Genomic DNA, 13,924 nt, shown 5'->3' with positions numbered 1-13,924 from the left:
CTTCTCGATAGTCAAAGAAAATAGATGTAACTACTTACTAGATAAACAAGGACAGGATGGTTGGATATCATCTATCACTTTTAAGCATGTAACCTGTTTTTTGTATCATAACCTACTTTTCATGTTTACGGTTGTAGCGTGAAGAAAATTAGCCTGAGTACCATCGTCCATAGTGACCGCTGGCTCAATGCTTCTCGCTTGCTCAGTTAGCAAGCAAAAAGCATTTAGCCAGCGGTCATTATGGAGGATGGTACTCAGCTGCAGGCTACCAAAAAGCAATTGAGCCAGCGGTAACTACAGAGGATGGTACTCAGGCTAGAACTAGTAAAAGAAAAGGGCATGTGCAGACCTCTTGTGTCATCATCTAACTTTTTTCCAGACTTGATTCGATGGACGACATCATCTGATCATGAGCAAAACTGATGCAAATGCGACAAAGAAAGAACAGAATAAATGTGACCTTTTTTTCACCGTTTACAGCTTTGTCGCAAATCACTGCCTTTGTTCTGAGCATATTCTTTTATCTTATCTCTTTTTGAATAGACAGAAATCAACACATTTGTTGATGCCATCCTTAGAATGAAGTCAGTGTGGCCTAATACACCACACAGATAAACTACCCATTAAAGAATCTCACAACTCTCTTAAATTCATCTCAGAATAGTTTTAATGCTTTTATAGAATTATATGACACACTTATAATTTGTTTCATAAATGTCTCATAACATCATCTTCAAGTGTTCTTAAAAGTGGTTCTAAGCAACCCATGACATCATCACGACACCTTAAAGAAATACCAAGATATGTACAGATCATCATCGAAAAGTTTCCTACAGACTCTGCTGTGCTATTTTACTTGCTCCTGTTCATTTCTAGCCTGGAATCTAGACCTGTTATAGCTCCCGAGTCTCTCTCCGCAGACCTATTATAGCTCCCGAGTCTCTCTCCGCAGACCTATTATAGCTCCCGAGTCTCTATTTGCGGAGAGAGACTCGGGAGCTATAAACAGGTCTGGATTCCAGGCTAGTTCATTTCAACGAGGTTTGCAGCCATACTATGCAGTCTCCACCAAGACAGTCTCAACTTAGGAAATATCATAATACCACGTTTTCAATTCTTCATGGGCTTGTCTTTCATACAGTCGATGTAGCCCCACTGGCCGTTAGCATCAAAGGGCAGCCTTAGAGTCAGATAGAACGGATATGTTTTGTTCAGTTCGCACCGCGGCGGATCCCTATTGTTATTTAGTGGTGGGTTCTTTAACTTGCTTGAGAGGCTTCTCTACTCAAACACGGGACCCCCAGCGACGTGTAACGTCAGTCGCTCGATGTTGTTTGGAAGAGCCATGTAGAAAGTTTGTCAGAGACAACACCTACTTTTTCGGGAAAAGTACTTTTTCGGGAAAGTTGCAACAGAGTACCCCCTTGCAATCCTGGCCGGATGTTCTGTTGTTGTTGATAGGTGTGGTGGGTTCTTTAACGTTTTTGAGGTGTGACTACTCAAACACCGGACCTCCTGCGTCGCGTATCGTTAGTTTAAAAGAGCAGTATAAAAAGTTGTTAATCGTCAGAGACAACACCTACTTCGTCGGGAAAGTTGCAACAGAATATTCTCTCGTAATCCTGGCCGTGTGTTCTGCTGTTATATCAATGTGGTGGGTTCTTTAACGTTTTTGAGCTGTGCCTCTTCTCAAACACGGGACTCCAGCGTCGCGTTGCGTTAGTTGCTGGATAGTGTTTATTCCTCGTCCGAGACAACACCTACTTTTTCGAGAAAAGTCGCAGCAAAGTATCCTCCTGTAAGCCTGGCGGTATGTTCTGTTGACCCAAAGGTAAATAAGCGGGTTGATCACCGGGTGAGTGAACAACAACATAACACCGGGCAGGTAGGCGGCCGGCGGCGCGTTGAAGTTACTGTCCACGAGGATCGTCACCAAAAGCGGGAGCCAGCACACGCAGAACCCGCAGCACACGAAGAACAGCGACGTCACCAGTTTTGCGTCCTGGCGTTCGATCTGGTGCAGGCGGACGGCGATGGTGTCTGTCCAGGCGTGGCGGGGAAGCCTCACTCCCGGTCTAAGCCTCCGCAGCCGCCGCAGAACAAGGTAGATCTTCAGGTAGCAGATGCCGACGGTGAGGATCACTCCGCCGAAACCAAACATAGTCCCAAGGAACAAGTGAAAGTACATCCTCCTGTCGTTATACACGAACGTGCACATATGCGTCTTCACGTTATAGCCGTACTTCCCGAATCCGAGGATAGGAGGGAGGTTGAAGAGGACCCCTGTCACCCACACGAGCAGGATGCACACAAACGTCCTTCTCTTAGAGAACACCTTCTTGTACTGTACCGGTCCTCTGGTGACCAGGTAGTACCTGTTCACGGCAATCGCGGCCAGGTTGACGGCGGACGCGGCCAGCGCGATGCAGGTGAGCGCCCCGACGGCCTCGCAGGCGTTTCCCGGAACATACTTCGGGAAGAACACCTGTAGCCTCACCACCAGGCCCAGGCAGGCCACGAAGGTGTCCAGGAAACTCAGGTTCAGGATGAAGGCGTTCGAGGAGTTCTGCAGCTTCTTCGTGGTCATGATGGCGAGGCTATTGAGGAGGTTTGCCAGGATGCCGAACATGCTCGCGAAGTCGATGTAGAGCGCCACGTATTCGTGCGGACCCCGGTTCCATATGCCCCTGCCCGACGTGTTGACATGGGTGCTCGTAGTGTTCACGTTTTTAGCGAGAAATGCAATATTTTCCATGATGAAGTGCTCGATTGGCGATGCTTTCTGTCTCAGAGTCTAGTTGGAGGAGTCGCTACAGTTTCTTGCGTAGACAGCGTCCCAGCAATCAGCCAATTTTCCTGCATTGACACGGGCCTAAATAAGTTCTCGTGCATAGTAGTAAGTGGTAACAAATATCCCTTGCTGTTACTGTGGAGAGGTTGGTGAGTTTGCCGGAGGAGGCAATGGTAGGGAAGCCCTTCGCCTAAATGTTCCTGTATACTCTCACCTGTTCAGCTGTTCAAAAGTCGAAACTTTGAGACGCTGTCCGTAGAAGTCTCGGATTTGTCTTTCTGCTCCAGATGCAGACGTTGTTCTGTTGTAGACAAAAAACAATGCCGGGTTCAGCGTGCAGAGTGGTTGCAGTGGTAGAAAGTGCTCCTACGTTTCACTCGCGCATGCGTTGACCAACACGAAAATCACTTCTTTCTATGTCTTGGTAGACGGTTGCGCTGTCCAAGCGTCACTCTCAGAAGCCGACTGTCCAACACAGCGTCGATTAGAAGATTTCTGGTCCTGACAATACATCTAAATCTCTATTTTTGCTACCTCAACTAGAAAAAATCAGGAGATCAGTTATTCGACAGTCTGTCCCGAAGAAGATGGAAAAGCCAGAGGATGCTTCTTGGTCAGAATCGCCCGTGCACATGTGTTAGATGTTACTTATAAAGCTGTCGTGACCGGTGTCTATCCTCCAAATTCCCAAAGAACGAATGACAACGTCACGGTATGTAAGGGACATTTAGTGGCCACCTACTCAGTGCTTAAACAATCAAAACATTGCGCTGTGTCACCACGACTTCTGCAAAACACCCATTAAAGCATCGCAACCTCTGTTCTGTGGGTAGCGTCTTCTGGCGATGTGAAATTTCAGTCCAGAAGACGAAAAATGTACTTCGTCATGTTTGCTCATTTTTCAGCGATATCATCACAGTAGTGCAGACACACAAACTATTTGATATTGCTGCAGGGTCGCGGAGAATTCTTCATAGTTACAGCGCCTTTGTGTTAATTTGCCTTGGGTTATAACGGTTTTAAAACGCCCCATAATTACATGACCATCAGCAGTTTGCCGTCTTGGAAAACTTACAGAGAACAAAACTCAAATTCATATTGTGCATACAGTTAACATTGTGGCCACTTACCAACTTGTCACATTTGCGAATAACTCTAAATTCTGTGAACGGGAAAAACATCTTCTCACTTTTTTTTTTATCTTAGGGCTAAAATCAAAGCTAGTGTGGATGTCAATCATGTAATAAATCTTGCATGGCCTCGTTACCCGTTCACGCGTTGCGTCAGGCACCCAAATCTGTTTGCCTTTTCTGTAGGAAAGATCCATTAGTGAGCGTTTTGCTCAAATGCGCGTCTTCCTGTTTTCAACCTTTCCTCGGGAACCATTCGACGTGAGTTATTCAGGAATTAATTATTCTGTAGAGGAAGTAGTAAGGCCGGGGCAGAGCGATGTCAAGGTTACCCTGGGAAGCAGACTAGGACCGAGCCGCTAGCGAGTCCCTACGGCGGCCCGAGACAGTCAGCCCGCCCGATTTAAATTAACTAACGCTCCGGGGAGTTGTAGGCCGGGGAGTGGACCGCGCCCTTAACCTGTTGTTAAGGGCCGGTCAACTCTCGGGCTAGAACTCCCCCGTTGCCTTATTTGCATCGACGGGCTTAGAGCTTTGAGCCGCCGAAGGGCCCGACTAAACGGCCCGATAACAGTCTGGCTCCCAGGACATGTCAATGTTTGCGGTGAGTTCTAAAAACGAGCCTCCGTTGCAGACTCAGCCTGGAATCCAGCTTTGCTTTTTGGTCCACTCTCATCGATTGCTACTCCGCCAACCGTATCGACCGTTGGGAGCGGACCAAAGCTAATATGGCTGGACTCCAGGCTATTTCAGACTCCCTCCGGCTGTTTTCTCTTGAGTGACCGTTTTCTTATTACATTTTTGTCCGATATTCATCCCGTAACAAGAAAAGAAAATGTAATAAGAGAACTTGAAAGATAAAAGCCGGAAGGAGTCTGCAACGGAGGCTAGTAAAGATGACCTGATGCTGCAAGGAGCAATCTCGCCTGTTTCGGGAACATTAAATACTTTTCTGCTATTACACTGTTTAAGAACCGTTTAAAGGTGCACCAGAATACTGATGTTGCGAAAACAAGCGTTTAACACTGGGAATGAGCCGAAAATTTACATCTGCTTCGAGATCAGCGCGGAAGGCCTGATTTTTCAATTTCTATTGGGTAGACTCCTGAGAGACTTTTGATGACATCTGATGGGAGGTGGGGGGGCTCTATTTGTTACCGTGGAAGCGTCCACTACTGAGCCAGGCATAGAACGGGTGATCAGAAAACATCGCAAAAAAGAGGGAAAAAAAGCTACAAAAATCCCACAGCTACCCATGGCCGAAGGTCCGCGCAATTACATTTTTCGTTTGCAGACTTCGTCCCGTCGATGTAAGTCTCACATAGAACAATGTCGTTAACGTACGTTAACTGGTCCTACACGTTAATTATCTCCAATGAAAAATGGAGATATAGTTTTGGGTGTGTGTGTGTCTGTTTGTCTGTTTGTGTTTCCGCACTACTGTAGTCAGCATAACTCAGGAACCTCTTGGTAGATTACGATGATATTTGGTATGTGGGCAGGTGTTGTGAAGCCGAAGTTCAAGGTCGATTTTGGACCCCCTGGTATGTGACCTTGGTACTGCAGCAGAACTTCCGTTTTTGTATCTTTTGACCTGGCCGTGCTATGGTCTTGATTTTTCGATGGCTGATAGCTTGTTGGTCATGTTACGTTAGCTCAACTGGTAGCGGCTTCACACAGTTGAGCCTCCTGGTTTCAATTACTTTAAAACTGGGAGACCTCGATCGAATACTAGAGGGGTATCCTTGTCGGGGCTGCGCAATCTTTCGGAAAGACGTAAAATGTGTTCGAAGAGGTGCCTCGAGCATGTTTTAACAACCTCATTACTCAGATGGGTACCTACTGGCTATGATAATGCAACAAGGTGAATAGATCAGTGATAAAATGCCACAAAAACACCAGCCATTCAGAGTTTCTAAACCGTCACCCAAACGTCGAAAACATATTTTCAATCGCAGTCGTCATCCCATCGATACCAAGTCTCTGATTAAGTTTAACCGCGCGGATAATGTGGATATTAGTGGTATGATGTTTTGTGCTTATTGCATCACCTTCCAGTTCTGCACAGCAACCACAGGGACTCGGTGTTGTTATGTAACCCTGTTTTTCACATCGAGGAAGTACCACCAAGCGCCCCGTTTTCCTTTGTCAATATTTGCCCATTACCGATATCCGTGTACGTGGTTGTGTAGCACTCACCGGCCGTGTTGATTTTCAGTGAAAGAAAGAGAAGGTCAAAGAAATCACAGGAGCGTAGATAGTACACAATGGCGGGAATGAGTTTATATACTGCAAAATGTCTTCGGCTTTTTTGTTTTGTTTTGTACCTTGAAAAGAAGTATGTAGGTAGGGAGGCATTTTCTAACCTCCATTGTTCTAGTAGTGAAATGAACGTACTCCGCTGCACAATTGTTTTACATAAACCTCCCTTATTTTTGTTTTTCCTTTTATTTTCTTGACGACTATACTGATTCACAATGTTTAGATCATGCGAAACTACTCCGAGGATTCCTAGTTATAATTGTTTACGTTTTTAACGCTTTTCTTTCTGAGCTTTTTTGGTTTTTATGTGTTTGACGTAACGTAGCGGTAGTGATCATTATAGTGACCTTGGCCCCTAAATGCTACATCTTTTCAGTTGAAGACCATTTGCTACATTAGTTCCATCTCCGCGTATGTAAGGTACCGTCAATAGGAATAGAAATTGTATTTGGTTTCGTATACGTCACAAAAGACGTCTTAACCTCCTCTCGTGGTCACCATATTCATGCTAGGGTCACATTTCACAACCGGGGCCCGGCCGGGCTGTTTGCGGAAACGACAAATTAAAGTGTATATTGATAAATATTTGCAACCTATGCTCTTAAATCCTTGGATACGTTCTGTGTTTTTGTTGTCTTTTGTATCATACTTTTCGATCGCAAAGATTGCCCGGCTGGGCCCGGATTGGAAATGTGACCCAAGGATAACAAGGGGAGTAAAAGTAGCAATTTGCATGACGGAGGACGCCATAAGCTAACTGGAACATTTGATCTACTGCTCACTGATTCACGTGTCCTATCTGCATAAATTGTCCTCATAACATTGACTGTTCACTCCTTCGCAGACTGTACAGTTGAAACTGTCGGTACGGCCAAGGACATTTTATACATAATGTCCTTGGTAAGGTTTCTTGTGTTGCACACTTAGAATCCTGCCCCGGAATGAATTCTACCGAATTCTACCGAGTTTCAAGCCAAGTGCTAATATGATAACGCTTGTTGAAGGTCGAGTCCTTTGTCCAATACCGGAAACGACCACCTCCTCTTCGTGGTGAAAACATCTTCCTTTTGACACGCTCCCCACCCGGAAGCTCCTTCTCAAACAGAAATCCCTCCCGGAGGAGTACACGGACTTCATGGACGAGCCCTTCCACAAGGCGGACCCGCATGCCGCGAAGATCCTGTCGCAAAACGTCTCGCACACCGTCAGAGTCTCGTAGCTGTAAAACGTATTCTGAAAACGATAACATTGAAAATAATCATCAAGTATTAATGTACATAGCATCATCAGATAGATCTATATACTAGACATTTTATACTTTTTTTTCTACATTATCTTATCCGTGCGTTCCCTTGCGGTTAGCTTTCGGGCATTACTAAGTAGTTTGCAAATGAAAAGCATAATCTATAAGCCGAGTCATGTAACACCAACTACATCCGCTAGTCGGCGCTACTGACTGAACAGATACATACATGAAGCTGTAGAAAAAAAGTATTTGTAAGAGAGTTAGCTGATTTACGTTATACATCTATCTTAAATAATTTAAACACGTTTGAAATGTTAACTGTGAATTCAGCCAACATTCCGTACCTTATATCTAATGCCAAAACTGCCTTTCCAGACCAGACATAGATCTAAACACCTTAAGCCCACTAGAAACATGGAATGTGCAATAATCAGACACTTTTTTGGAAGAGAAATGGCCGTAGTGTTGAGGCTGCTTTTATCGGACCCGTAGCGGAGTTAGTAGGGCGCCAGACTGGTCCGGTGTTTTATCGTGCGCCAAACCTGCTTGCCTCAGCAGAGTGCCTCATAGAGCGATGACGTATATGTGCCGCTTATCGTCTGCAGGCAGCGGGCGGGAAAAAGTAGTTGAAGGTCACCTTGCAAATTTTCATAACCGTGTTTGTTTCAACGAATATGGTGGCATTGTGTTCCTGATAGAACAAAGAGGATGCGTGAGATTTCTTTGTACCTGCTTGGCATGGTTGTTCATAACTATTCGTAACGTTCTGACTTCGGCACAAATCCTATGTTACCGCACCGTCAGTTATGTCCAGTATCCGTTACAGTGCAATCATAGTTATAGCTTTTATGAACAATGTGTCGCCCAAGCGCACTCCCAACACTTCTGAAGGGAAATAGGTCATCTTTTCATGTAAATACTCTTTCATTTCGTCTTGTTGCAGTATTTTCAGTCCACCCATTCTATATACCATGCTCTGCCAACAGTTAAGGCTTCAAAAATACATTTTGCAGTTAACTATGGACTTTGAATTTTTGTGAGAAAGTTTCTTATTGCAAGACGGTAATCTATGCAAAATGTTATGACGCCATGATGACGTCACCTATAGTAATTATATATTTTTAGAAAAGTCGAATTTCTATAGGCTAGAGCTTGGGTAGAAATCAATGGTGTTTTTCAGAAATTTGCATACTAGTGATGGTAAAAAGTTAGCTAACATCGTGAAAATGGTGCCGTGTCATGTTCTTGTCCGACATTGTCGTTGTGGCCTGTTTGAAAATTTATGACAGCTGTTAGGACTCGTATATCACAAGTTCAACATGTTTCCACTATGTTCCACAAGCCGCCATTGTCTACTTAACTCACGCCGTATCGCGGCCTGTCTCGGTGCTTTCATGAACAACATGAATGGAACCATGCGTGCCCTCGGGCCACCCAGGCGGAGAGCCGAGGTCGCGCAGGTTAGCGGTGATATGTCGGGAAGAAATGCCGAGGGCGTAACAGGAAGATGAAAGCGGATCGTGATGAAAAAAGGGGACAGATGGGTGAAACTTTGACAGGAGCGTTATAACGAATACGATTAAGTAAGCGTGTTTTGCTTTAGTGCGGCATCACTATGTGTTGTTTTTCTTATTTTTCAATACAGGAAAACGTAAACGCTTGATAAATACGCTTGTGTTGCTTGAGTGCGGCATCACTATGTGTTATTTTTGATGTTTCAATTAAAGAAAACGTAATAACGCTCATCAGACGTCGTCTTCAGATGCTTCAGCTGAAGTCATACTCGTACAATTTTCATTACGTCGCTATAACAGTATAGAGAACTGGTCGTCGTAGGTTTGAAATAATCTCCGAGCTCAATTCTTCCGCTAGTAGAGTCGTTATGTCGGCTAATACAGTATCAGTGGGCCAAGACTGTGCGTATAAAGTGGCCAAAACAGTATCAGTGGACCGCTCCTCGAACCTCACTGGGAGTTTTAGAAACGTTACGCTTTTGCGTTTCTACATTCTGCTTGGAGATTAGGTTTGAGGGAAATCGGTTCAACAATTCAAACATATGATACATTGGTCACAATCGTCGTACAACTTCTTTTTTTGTCGTAAGATTTGGAACCTATGACAGAACAGACCATCAACATGCACGCGACAATTTCCGTCAGAAGACCGACAATTGTACGACACATGCAGCCACGGCTGTCCCTAGAATGCCCCAAATTTATTGTCGTAGATTTGCTGTAGGACGAATGTAACCAGGACCTTACTGTCGACATAGATGATGCTTTTAAACAAATTACAGAGCATGTGTCGTATATTGTGAGTGATCATCACGAAACTGTCAAATGTTAAAAACCCAGATGATAGATGGCAAACTTTTGAAAGCATGGTAAAGCGATACAAACCAGAACACGTGTCTGGCTATATATAGAATAGTTTTGTACGATGCTGGCAGGGATCTTGCATGTCATGTTCTGTATGAATGACATATGAATATGAACTATCTGATCAAGTACTCGACATTGCATGGGAACATGTATGGTTGAAAAGTGGCTGATAGGCACTGAGCGATGTGCAGCACACGGAATATAAAGAGAGCGGAAACGCCGGAGGCGAAACTACTCGGAGTGGAGAGACAGATCTAGAGCGTCACACGGTGAAATTGAAAGATGGCGAAGACGTTCATATATAGATACAGGCTGGAAATAAATCAAGATGAAGATATGGGCACGATTTATGACTGTGATATGCATTGAAACATCCATCTACGTTTGATAAACCTTTGTTACGAGTAACGAATCCTGTTGAATGTTTCTGATGCAAAAAAAGAAAGAGATGACAGGTGTGACCATGTGAACCTGATAAGAGGAAGAAAAAGGAAAATTAAAAAGGGAAGTTCCAGTTATAAACCATACTAGCGCTTAGCGGAACTAACAATATCTACTAAGGGTATTACAGCAAATGAAGGATTGAAAGACGGAAAAAATAGGGTACTCGATGACATGAGCTGAGCCGAATCCGGTTCGCCCAAGGAAACGTACAGAAGAGGAGAAGAGAGAACAAGATAACAGAATCTGGAATGAATGAATAAATGAATGTGGAAATGATAAGAGAGCACCAGACGGACGATGTTAAGTACAGAAGAAGAGAAGAGAGTACGTAATTATACGAACAGTATGTACAGATGGAGGAAAGAGGATACAATGTATCAGTAGATGACAGAACCAGTACCTATGTGAGATTACACACGAAAAAAGTACAGAAGGAGAAAAGAGAGTACTAGATGACAGAACCAGTATGTACAGAAGGAAAGGGGACATTATTAGATAACATAACCAGTACCAGTATCTGTGTGGGGTAGTAAAAGTACAGGAGAAGAGAGGAGTTAGGATAGATGACAGAAGCTGTAAAGTACAGAAGAATAGAAGAGAGTCCTAGATGACAGAAGCTGTATGTACAGAAGGAAAGGGGACATTATTAGATAACAGAACCAGTACCTGTGTGGGGTCGCACACGTAAAAGGACAGAAGAGACAAGAGTAGATGTGCAAAAGGTGAAAAGAAAGTACTAGATTACAGAAGCAGTATGTACAGAAGGAGAGAAGACAGTGCTAGACGAGAGAACCCGTACCTGTGCTGGGTCGCACACGTAGCAGTAGAGGAAGCTGAGCTGCTTGCGACACTCGTCCGAGGCGGCCGAGAGCGGGTAGGTGGCGCGGAAGATGATGTCGATCTCCCGCTGGAGGCAGCAGCTCCGGGGCTGGTACCAGCTGCAGTTCCGCAGGTTCGGCTTCGGTGAAGAAAACAACAACAACATGAAAGTCGTACATAATCACTAATACCAAACCTCTAACTTTTGCTGCGGGCCTGGTAACGTAACATGACCTATTTACGTTTTGAATAAATCGGACGTTAAATGGTCAGGTTACGTTCCCAGCTGCAGTTCCGCAGGTTTGGCTGAGGAAGGGGGAGGGTAAGATTAAGACCTTGAACGTCCTGCATGCTCAAATAATCGCAGGTAAAGAAACCCGACGCCTTTGTCCCTCGCCTGGCACTACACCTACATGCAGTTTCGCAGGTCCGGATAAAGAAGGGGGTGCGTGATTCCAAAAGTTAAGGTCTGTGGTGTAGTTAAGGTCTGTGGTAACGTGTCACAAAAACTGAGATCCGAAGGACCGTAGCGTCCATTTACACGTTTATTTTGGTACCCTTCGGCCATGCGTCTAGTCGTAGCAAAAGATATACATATTGCACAGAGTGAAAACATACAGGCATACAAATGATGATAATAATCAATTTGAACTTAAAATCTCTAACACTAAACCTTTCCATTTAACATCTTCTATATTTCCCCTCTCTTTAAACGCAACAGACGGTAGCGCAACACTTAACTAATACAAAAGGAGTTTTTGTAAAGAAGATAGTCAAACGTAAGGTCTAACATGCCGATGTTACGTTAGAAAAGGTTGTACTACGAACCAAAGCCTTACCTGTGCGGAAGGCGCTCTGTTATTGAAGAACGGACAGTAATGCGCTTCCTCCGTGAGGCTTTCCTTAGGTGTAGCCTCACTGGTGACTAGTGAACGTGCCGGTGTCGACATTACATCCTTCTTGTTGTCATCGACAGCTGTGTCCAGTCCTTTAGCCCCGCTATCATCAGTGCTTCTCTTACACCTCTGTATCGGTTCGTCCTTAAACAGAGAACTTTCGTGCATCGTCCTGTCTTCAGAATTTTCCTTAATTGTTTCTATCTGGCCGTCCGATTTCCTGGAAGTTGCGACAAACTCCTGTGCGGTGTTTTCTCTGCGATTTGATTTTTCGTGGACCGTAAAAAATTCCTTGTCGGTCAGTTCCCGGATCTCTACCCCGTCGGTAGCGTTTATGCAGACCAAACCAAACACCGTACACGCAATTCCAACTGTAAACGCGAACCTCCACACCGTTAGCATGTATGTCGTTTTAGATTCTGTACAATCGTACAGCGGTCCCGTCATACCTGCACTCTATATGCTATCACTTGCCTTGTACTCCGACTGAGTCTAGAACTCCCGACTGTTTCGCGGCGGCCGTCGAACTCTGAAAGCTTTGTCCCTCCACATGCACTCCGCGTTTAGAGTCGTACATCCAGGCTTTGGGTTGAGCCCGCACTACATGAAGTATAGCAAATACGTCAACGTGAATAGAAATATCGTCTGAACGATAATCTTTTACTCCCTTGCGTTTTGTTGGAATATGATCTGTTGTCAGCTTGCAGAGTGACAATCCTTCTTCTGGACCACATGGTTAGGGTTGGAATCCATCGGCGCTCTGTGTTCCAATTTGTACGCCACTAGTAAGGGTGACACCGTCCGAGGAGATTCTCAAGAGCCACACTTTGAGCACGTTGGTTTAAAAATCATCACGCTTCTTGGCAATTGACAAGATGTACGGTTCCGGTTGTCCACTGTCTCATGACCGCACTGGAAGCGAATGCAGCCGCATCATGGTCATTAGAAATACAGAAATAAAATTTGCAGTCACTCTAGGCCCTTGCATGCCAGTCTTGCTACGCCATGGAGATAATGTTGAGCAATCATATCAGCTCACGGCGGCAGTCAGACAACAACACGCAATCACCTACAAAACGGCAGTACGAGCACGCCGACTGCGAGTGCGCTACAGACGCTAGACGAGGTGTAACAGACCGTTCGATGTAATGTAACCAGCTGCTTCCGCGCCGCGTGGCTGCGAAGCTGGTGTGTTACACCTGATGGCAGTTGTACCGACTATATAGATACAGATACAGAGGCCGCACACGTCCCCGAATGAGCCCTGCATGTCTGTCACCGCCCCACACGTCTACTCTGACAGCTGACGTACCGTGCACTGACGCCCATTCCACTAGGACGGCGCTCTCGCCGCGCGCTCCCAGGGACCTAGGATTGAACATAGTGCTAAATTTCATGTATAAAAAATGAAACGTTTTACGCTTTGCGTGTTGTGTTGTCTTTTCAGTCATACTGTAAATGCATTTAAGTTCGCGTGGTTTTTATTTCGCGCTAAGGCGAAAATGGGACGTTTGCAGTGGTTTTAAGTTTGCGGCAGCGCTAAAGTCACACGCTGCTACAGTATTGGACAAAAATGTTTGTGGTGGCTTTAACTTCGTGGTGTAACGGTCGCCGCGAAAACCGCGAATATAAAACCTTCGCGAACATTTCTGCCTTTACAGTACTTTTACATTTTGTATGATATTCCAATTGTGAAATCAATGGTTACACAAGTCCGATCGCTGTCGAGTGGAATGGAGGCATAAATAATGACGTACTCGCGCACGACGCGGCCATTTCTCTCCCTCTCTCCCGCCTTTTTCTCGCCGTTCCAACCATCCGTCAGGATTAAGAACCGGAACCACGACTCATCTCCCTCCCAATAAACCCGACACGCGCGGATTGACTCGTCACGCGGCGTCTGGCGGATTGTAGGAGGGGCTCTCGTTAACCTTCTCCCTGCTGCCTAACTCTGT

General features: G+C 45.1%; 3 protein-coding genes across 4 annotated transcripts in view; 1 reads left to right on the top strand and 2 right to left on the bottom strand.

Moving 5' to 3' along the window:
- Positions 1-17, top strand: part of LOC136440263 (leucine-rich repeat protein lrrA-like) — a 7,604-nt gene extending 7,587 nt beyond the window's left edge. For both annotated transcript variants that reach the window (XM_066436194.1, XM_066436193.1), the window contains exon 9: positions 1-17. This exon is cut by the window's left edge and continues 263 nt beyond it. The gene's annotated coding sequence lies outside the window, so the exon portion shown is untranslated.
- Positions 18-1,110: 1,093 nt separating this feature from the next.
- On the bottom strand, positions 1,111-2,767 carry LOC136440484 (melatonin receptor type 1B-A-like). Its single transcript, XM_066436532.1, has 2 exons — positions 1,872-2,767; positions 1,111-1,180 (listed from the first exon to the last, which is right to left on the bottom strand). The coding sequence occupies exons 1-2, from the start codon at positions 2,753-2,755 to the stop codon at positions 1,111-1,113; spliced, it is 954 nt and encodes a 317-aa protein (XP_066292629.1). The 5' UTR covers positions 2,756-2,767.
- Positions 2,768-7,131: 4,364 nt separating this feature from the next.
- LOC136440483 (uncharacterized) lies at positions 7,132-12,416 on the bottom strand. The gene is made up of 3 exons (XM_066436531.1): positions 11,913-12,416; positions 11,054-11,212; positions 7,132-7,416 (listed from the first exon to the last, which is right to left on the bottom strand). The coding sequence occupies exons 1-3, from the start codon at positions 12,414-12,416 to the stop codon at positions 7,132-7,134; spliced, it is 948 nt and encodes a 315-aa protein (XP_066292628.1).
- Positions 12,417-13,924: the final 1,508 nt, after the last annotated feature.

Source organism: Branchiostoma lanceolatum, chromosome 8 (assembly GCF_035083965.1).
Source record: "Branchiostoma lanceolatum isolate klBraLanc5 chromosome 8, klBraLanc5.hap2, whole genome shotgun sequence".
Classification (NCBI taxonomy): domain Eukaryota; kingdom Metazoa; phylum Chordata; class Leptocardii; order Amphioxiformes; family Branchiostomatidae; genus Branchiostoma; species Branchiostoma lanceolatum.
The sequence above is the reverse complement of the archived record's forward strand: the minus strand, read 5'-3'. Positions and strand labels throughout refer to the sequence as shown.